The sequence below is a fragment of the Rhincodon typus genome, chromosome 4 (genome assembly GCF_021869965.1).
Source record: "Rhincodon typus isolate 14 chromosome 4, sRhiTyp1.1, whole genome shotgun sequence".
NCBI lineage: Eukaryota > Metazoa > Chordata > Chondrichthyes > Orectolobiformes > Rhincodontidae > Rhincodon > Rhincodon typus.
In genome coordinates this window covers 116,328,639-116,337,242 of record NC_063335.1, presented here as the reverse complement: position 1 = coordinate 116,337,242, position 8,604 = coordinate 116,328,639, and the positions used below count along the sequence as shown (strand labels likewise).

The 8,604-nt window shown below is 40.0% G+C and overlaps 1 protein-coding gene across 3 annotated transcripts in view; it reads left to right on the top strand.

The window, feature by feature from the left end:
• The window catches only part of LOC109920582 (oxysterol-binding protein-related protein 1-like), a 198,949-nt gene extending 191,949 nt beyond the window's left edge, over positions 1-7,000 (top strand). For all 3 annotated transcript variants that reach the window (XM_048595574.1, XM_048595573.1, XM_048595575.1), the window contains one exon: positions 5,148-7,000. In XM_048595574.1, the coding sequence (XP_048451531.1) occupies positions 5,148-5,250 (103 nt within the window). In that variant the 3' untranslated portion in view covers positions 5,251-7,000. The remainder of the gene's footprint in view (positions 1-5,147) is intronic.
• The last annotated feature ends 1,604 nt before the right edge of the window (positions 7,001-8,604 follow it).

Here is an 8,604-nt window from a genome sequence, read left to right as displayed (position 1 = left end):
TGTTGCCTGCCACTTCAACGCACCACCCTGCTCCCTGGCCAACATCTCCATCTCCGGCTTGCTACAGTGTTTCAGTGAAGCCCAGCGCAAGCTGGAGGAACAACACCTCATTTTCCGCTTGGGGACTCTACAGCCCTCTGGACTCAATATTGAGTTCAATAATTTTAGGGCCTAAACTCTCCCATGTCCCAGCCCACCACCCCACACACTAGGCCTTGTTACCACATAGCCTGCCACTACACACCCTCTGTTGTTAGTCACTAACAGTCCCCATTAACAACTATTCACCCTCCCAGCCTGATCGTTAGCAACGCCTTTGTCTGTCCAACTGTCTTTCTCTCTCTTTGGGCTCTATCCTATCGTTTACTCCCTACCCCACCCACGTCCCTATTTTCTGCATATAAACTGACGTTTTCCCAGCCACCATCAGTTCTGAAGAAGGGTCACCGGACCCGAAATATTAACTCTGTTTTCTCGTCCACAGATGCTGCCAGACCTGCCAAGCTTTTCCAGCAACTTTGTTTTTGTTATTGGCAAGAAGCTGTTGCTTGGTGTCATCTTTAATGATTGATTGTTTCAATACTTCTGATGACTAGGGGTTGCTAGTAGCACAATAATTAGCTGAGTTATATTTTTTGACTTTTCTGGTCATATCTAGGCATTTTGCATATCACTGGAAAGATACCAAGTGGATTTGGCCCCAGTGTTTTTGGTCAAAGTAGCATGCAGACATTTCACACTTAGGTCTTGCACTTGTGCTGGTCTGCAGCATACTCTGACATGTCCATGGATTGCCTTCTCCCATCCAGTATCTAATTGCTCTCATTCATGAGTGATGTGGTTAGATATGAAGCTTTGTTCTGATACAAAGCTTTGTTCTGATACAATAGTTTGGAACTATGTAGCCCTATCTCATAATCGTAGAACTGTTACAATGCAGAAGATGGACATTTGGTTTATCATGCTTACACTAGTTCCTCATCCCTGGATCCACTCTACAGTCTTCTTTTTAAAATTTGTTCCTTAGATGTGAATGTTGCTCACAAATGCTCTATAATTATCCTTGAGATGTTGGTGATGGTGGTGAGCCATCTATATTAATTGTTAGAACTCTAATGCCTGCAGGGAAGGATACAGGTGACATTGAAGGAACGGTGATATAGTTCCTTCCAGAAGACTTGGGAACAGAAGTAGGCCATTTATCCTCTTCAGTTTGCTTTGCCATTCTATGAGATCATGGCTGACCAGATAATCCTGAAATCCACTTTTAATGCCTTGTCTGCTTTCCCTTACTGGTTAAAAAAATCAGTCTATCTCAGCCATGAATATACTCAACAGCCTTCTGCGGTAAATAATTCCACAGATTCATTACACTCTAAAAGAAAAGACTCCTCTTCATCTCCGTTTAGAATGAGTGAACCTTTATTCTGAGACTATGCCCTTGCTAAGTGAGTGCTGCTTGATAGCACGGTTCATCACTTTACTGATGATTTAGAATAGACTGATGGGGTGGTAATTGGCCAGGTTAGATTTGTCCTGCTTTTTGTGTACAAGACATACCTGTCAATATTCCACATTGTAGATGCCAATGTTGTAGCTGTACTGGAATAGCTAGGCTTAGGGTGTGGTAAGTTCTGGAGCACATGTCTTCTATACTATTGCAATAATATTGTTAGGTTCCCACTGTCTTTGCAGTATCCAATTCCGATAATTGTTTCTTGATGTCATGTGGAGTGAATGATCTGATGAAGACTGACATCTGTGATTGTGGCGACCTCTGGAGGAGGTCAAGATGGATCATCCACTCGGCACTTGTCTGGAGATTGCTGCAAATGCCTGATTCTTACCTTCTGCCTCCTATATTTTCCCTTATCCCATATGGTTAGCTTTTCCCATTAACCTCTGACTTGGACCTTATCAAAAGTCTTCTGAAAATCCAAGTACATCCCATCCACTGGTTCTCCCTTATCTATTCTACTAGTTACATCCTGAGAAAACGCCAGTAGATTTGTTGAGCGTGATTTGCTTTTCATAAACCTAATTAGACTTTGCCCAATTCTGTTAATGCTTTCCAAATTTTCTGCTATCATGTATTTTACAATAGACTGTGTAATTTCCCCATTAGTAACAGAATAGAATCCCTACAGTACGGAAACAGGCCATTCAGCCCAACAATCCCTCTACCCATCCCCCTATCCTATCCCTGTAACCCTGTATTTCCCATGGTTAATGCACCTAACCTGAACACTATGGATAATTTAGTATGGCCAATCTACCGAACCTGCACATCTTTGGACTGTGGGAAGAAACTGGAGCCGGTTTGTTAAATGTTTTTAAAAAAGTCTTTATAAATTAAATGAACAAGAAACCATATCTTCCTAGTACAACAATATACAACACTTAATGAGATATTAAAGTGCAAAAGAATAACTTCTTGCTTGTACCTAACTGAATTGTTTAAAGACAACTGTACTGCTTACATAACAGCTGCACTAGATTATTTCAGACAAGGCTTTTTAAAGGTCCAGAATTTATCTGAGGTAGAACACCACCTCTAATGCTCTGTTATCAGCTATTGCAGCTAGCCTGTTTGTTCTCCTGAGTTAGAATGTCTTTATTACACAGAACTAGCAATCACAGCAATTGGAAAACCCTGTAATTCACAACCACAAAAATCAGAGTGTGAAGTCAGTGTTATGACTGAAACTACCAGCTGCTTTCTATAGAAATGTGATTTCATTTCAGTGTGGTACATAACCACTTTACGTTGGTCTTTACTCAATGAATTCTCTCTAAGTTGTATGTTGTGACTTCATTTTTCTGGTTTGAAAATCTGATAGGCATGCCCAGACTCGCAACCTTCCATGGTGCATTCTTTATTGTAATATTGTAATTGATTTATTAATATTTGATTTGTGAAATAAATTTTACTTCAGTCAAGCATTTTGTTGAGTCTTAGTGTATAAATACTTGAAGAATGCTGCATATCTTTTGCTAACTAAATCCAACACATATCATTCTGTACATGCATTCCCTTAGGACAGCGGTGTCCAACCTTTGAACAATGTGGCAGGAGGTCAGGGACCGATAAGCATATCTATACCAGTGAATGGATTGCGTACAATTACACAATAGGTGCACAATTTATGGCTTTCTTGTTCCCTTAATTTCCTTTAAGTATGCTTTATCTGGAGATCTGATAGCGAGGTGATTGCTAATAGGTATGAAAATACTGCCCCCCACCTAGTGGGTGCAAATCCATCCGTCCTGGAGTAGCCTTTTATCAGTCATAGAGTCCTACAGCACGGAAACAGTCTCTTCAACCCAAACTGGTTCATGCCGACCAAAATGTCCATCCACGCTAACTCTATTTCCCTGCACTTGGCCTATAGCCTTCTAAGCCTTTCCTATCCATGTATTTTTCCAAATGCCTTTTAAGTGTTGTTAACATACCCACCTCTCAACCACTTACGCTGGCAGCTCATTTCATATGTGTATCACCCTCTGTGTAAAAATACTGTCCCTAAGGCTCCCATTTACTTTTTCCCCCCTTACCTTATACTGATGCCTTCTTGTCCTCAATTCCCCAATCCTGGGAAAAAGACTGAGTGCATTCACCCTATCCATGCCTCTCATGATCTTATACACTTCTTTAAAATCCCTCTAAGTCTCCTATGCTCTAAAGAAAAAAGTCCTAGCTTGTCCAACCTCTCCGTATAACTCATTCCCTTGAGTCCTGGCAACATCCTTGTAAATTTCTTCTGCACTCTTTCCAGTTTAATAACATCCTTCTTATAGCAAGATGACCAAAACTGCATGCAATACTCCAAGCGCGGCCTCACCAATGTCCTGTACAACTGCAACATAACTTCCCAACTTCTTTACTCCGTGCCCTGTCTGATGAAGGCCAGTGAACCAAAAGCCTTCTTCCCTGCCCTATCTACCTGTGACTCTACTCTCAGAGAGCCGTGCACCTGAACTCCAAGGTCCCTCTCTTCCTTAAGGCCCTCCCATTCGCCTGAAACTCCTACCTGGATTTGACTTTCCAAAATGCAATACCTCATAGTTATCTATATTAAACTCCATTTGCCATCTTTTGGCCCACTTACCCAGCTGATCAAGATCCTGTTGCAATTTCTGATGACCTTCCTCACTGTCCACAATACTGCCTGTTTTAGTTTCAGTTGCAAACTTAATAATTATTGCCTTGTACATTCTCATCGAAATCATTGATCTAGATAACAAACAGCAATGGGCCCAGTACCGAACATTGAGGCACACCACTAGTCACAGGTGTCCAGTCCGACAAGCATCCTTCCACTATTACCCTCTGCATCCTACCATCAAGCCAATTCTGTATCCAATCTGCCAGCTCTTCCTGGATTCTGTGTGATCTAACCTTCCAGAGCAGCCTACCATGTGGAACCTTATCAAAGGCCTTACTGAAATTCATACAGACTACATCTACCGCCCTGTCCCTCATCAACCTTCCTGGTCACCTTGTCAAATAAATTTGTTAGAATTCTAAGGCATGATCTCCCACACACAAAGCCATGCTGACTACTCCTAATCAAAGCTTGTCTTTCCAAATGCATGTGGATCTTATCCCTCAGAATCTTCTCACGCAACTTAGCTAAACCAAAAGAACTGCGGACGCTGTAAATCAGGAACAAACACAAAGCTGCTCGAAAAGCTCAGGAGATCTAGCAGCATCAGAACAGAGGAAGGGTCACCGGACCCGAAATGTTAATTCTGTGTTTTCCTTCACAGATGCTGCCAGACCTGCTGAGCTTTTCCAGCAGCTTTGTTTTTGTAGCTACCAAGATGTTAAGCTTTAGGACTCAATCAGTAAAATTTGCACAGAAGCTTGCAAGGGGCTTTATATCCCCGTTGAGAGCTCAAGGGTTACATTTGGCCTGTTGGACACTTCTGTTTTAGGGTATATTCTTTGAAAATGCTTCCTAATAATACTGTGCTCTTATATGAACTCCAACTCTATTAAAGGTATGTAAATGTTTACCAATTACTTATTCTGTACAATGAATTTGATTGAAATATGTGGTATGAGTCCCAAACTGCAGTTACATTTTTTGTGAATAATATTGAATAACAACTGATCATATTTTTTTAATGTGATTTGTTACCAGGTGGTTCCATCAAGGACCCAACCCCTACACTGGTGCATCAGACTGGCTGTACTCAGGAGGCTATTGGGATAGGAATTATCCCCACTGCAGTGATATTTATTAAGTCAGATGGGAGAAATAGCCAGCCAGCACTTCTGACTGCTATGTGCAAATTTCAGGGCATAGATTATTTTGTGATGTTTTCAAAAAAAAACAGCAAAACCTCAACCAATGTAAATTTATTTCTGTTTGGTCTCTTCTAATAAGAAAGTTCTTTGAGAGCTTTCATGTTAAATACTGCCAAGAATGTATGATATAAGCCTCTTAATTAGAATATCACTTTGATAAACATATTTTTTCTCTCTTCCATTTGTTGCACATTTGTTGAAACCTTTTTTGGAAGTGCTCAACAATGGAACTCTTTACCCACCTCTGGCCATTTACTTGTAAGGCAGTAGTGGGCATAAAACCAGGCCATTGTATTCCTTAAGATGGTTGATGGTACGGCACTAAGCTAAGCAATTTGCACTGGAAATAAGTGGGGATAACACCAGCAGTTGAATTCCTACAAAGCATTTATTGTACAGCACTAAGATAAGCTATTTCTACGTAATCATGCTATCCTTAATTTATCTGTTTCTCAAAAAACTAATCATTTATCACTGTTACAGTATTTTAAACTATAAGCAAGTTTTGTTTAGACCCATTATAGAACTCGATAAGAATTGTGCCTATAACATGACAATTTCTATCTATGCTGTTTTATAAACAGTCTTTGGCCCCATTCAAATCCATAGGAATTGCATAAGGTATCCATTAGTTGAAAATATATTTCTATGCACTTTGTATCCTTAGAGTATATGTTCACTTTCAATTTCAGGTTACCACTGAGCAGAAATATCTCTGTCAGAAATGTGTTTAGAAGGAGTGTTTTGACTCTTATGCAACATATTTCATCCTATTAGTGTCATTGGTGATCTTAATACCAGGTTTTTTGTTTTGTCTATTTAATGTGTGTCTGTGTTGCATTTGACTTGTGTGTTTTCTTCACGTGATTGGTTTTGTTCAGGAGTTTGAAAGCCACAGCTAGCTTTGTGAACCTTGTTTGGAAAAACTGTATAGCTAAAAGTGTAAAGCAAATTGTGTAATTATTTGTACAGTACATCAGAGGTTTAGTTCAAGAAATCTGGAAATTTTTAAAAAAATAGGTTGACTATATTAAAGTTGCAATATTTGAAGTTGTGATCAGCTGTACTAACAGTTTACCAATTGTGAAAAACACTTCCATTGTAAATACAGAATTCTAGTCACTTAAGATTTGTAATTTATCTGGCCTTTGCAAAATTATATTAACTGATTAATTATTAACTGTTTTCTACTCTGGGTATGACACTTGCCGCTCTGTACCAACTGCTACTGGCAATGGGAGTAGTTTTCTGTTCATGTGTGTAAGCTTCAAATGTGAAAATACCGGAATTCATTAATTAAATTCTCGTGAATCTTAAATGCATTTAAATCATATTTTGCAATTATGATGCAATTTGAAATTATTTTGGATTCAGTTAAACTCCTGATTGGATTGAAAGCACATTTGGTATTTCACTGTTTCCAGTCAGAATGTCTTCATCTCTTAATTTCTCCAAAGCTTCAATTTGAAATCCTTCTCTTACATCTTATCTCTGCTGTTACCAATTGTCAATGGTGGTGTGTGTATTGCACAGAACTTAAAAATAAGTATGTATTTTGAGGTATATATTGCATATCTTAGAAGTAATGGAAGAGCAACACTAAGTTAGATTTTTAATACGGATTTGTCATTTAATAAAGAATACTGAATGTAATATTGCTGCTAAATAAAGGCTTTACAAAATGTATAGATATAAATCATTGTCTTTGTATAATATTCAAGTACCATGATAGAAGAGAGGATAAAATGTTCTGTAGTGAGCTTATCAGCTGCCTAGATCATTGCCACTGCACACCTATGATATTGCAGGAGTTGGTGATTTTGGAGTGTTGAAGCCTCCTAGCCAACTTGGACATATGCTACACTCAGACTACTTTCCTTTTAGGTATTTTATTAACTAACAACCTCATACAGATGGTGAAAATAACAAATGCTGGCGATCACAGCAGGTCAGGTAGCATCCATGGAGAGAGAATAAGCTAACGTTTCGAGTCTGTTCATGGACGCTGCCTGAACTGCTCTGACGTCCAGTATTTGTTGTTTTCAGTACAGATTTCAGGATTTGCACTAATTTACTCTTACTCATACTGATGGTGTTGCTGGGTAGCAACATCCATAATATGATAAATTATGAATTGGAAAGGAAAGAGGAATTCTGGGAAAATCAGGATCACCATGGAGATGTGGGCTTCCAAGTGGCTGGGTCCTGATGGACTTCATCCTAGGGTCTTTTGGAGTTAGGCTATGGGATGTAGGAGCAGAAGCAGGCCTTTCAGCCATCAAGTAGGCCAGGAAGATAATGTTTAAGAAAGTACAAGGGATACTTGCCTTTATTAGCTGAGGCTTAGAATTGATTGATTTTATTGTCACATGTACTCAAATACAGTGAAAAGCTTTGTTTACGAGCGGTACAGCACAGCAAGCGAAGGATATACAGACCAAAAAGACTTGGAGGCATGCAGGTTACATTACAGGTTACATTATTTGAGGCTAGAGTCCATTCAACAGTCCAATAACAGCCAGGAAGAAGCTGCTCCTGAACCTGCTTGTGCGTGCGTTCAGACTTCTGTATCTTCTGCCTGACGTAAGAAGTTGTAGGAGCTCATTATCAGGGTGCAATGGGTCTTTGATGAGGTTGGTTGCCTTTCCGCAGCAGCGAGTCATGTAAATAGAGTCTATGGATGGAAGGTTGTCTTCCGTGATGGTCTGGGCTGTGCAAACCACCTTTTGTAGTTTCTTACGGTCCAGGGCAGAGCAGTTGCCATACCAGGCTGTTATACACTCGGACAGTATGCTTTCAATGGTGCATCTGTAGAAGTTGGTGAGGGACCTTTATAGACATGCCAAATTTCCTGAGCTGTGAGAGGAAGAAGAGGCATTGTTGTGCCTTCTTGACTGTTACATCTATGTGGGAAGTCCAGGACAGGTCGTCAGTAATTGTCACTCTGAGGAGCTTGATGCTCTTCACTCTCTCAACCTCAGTTCCATTGATGTAAATGGGGGCGTGTTCTCTTCCTTTCTTTCTGAAGTCAATGATGAGTTCTTTAGTTTTGCCAACATTGAGAAACAGATTGTTTTCATTGCTCCATGTCACCAAGCATTCTATCTCCCTTCTGTATTTTGACTCGTCGTTCTTAGATATCCGTCTCACTACGGTGGTGTCGTCAGCGAACTTGTAGATGGCCAAATTCTGAATGAATGCAACACAGTTGTGGATGTACAGGGAGCATAGTAGGGGGCTGAGAACGCATCCTTAGGGGGCTCCAGTGTTGACTGTTATTGTGGAGGAAG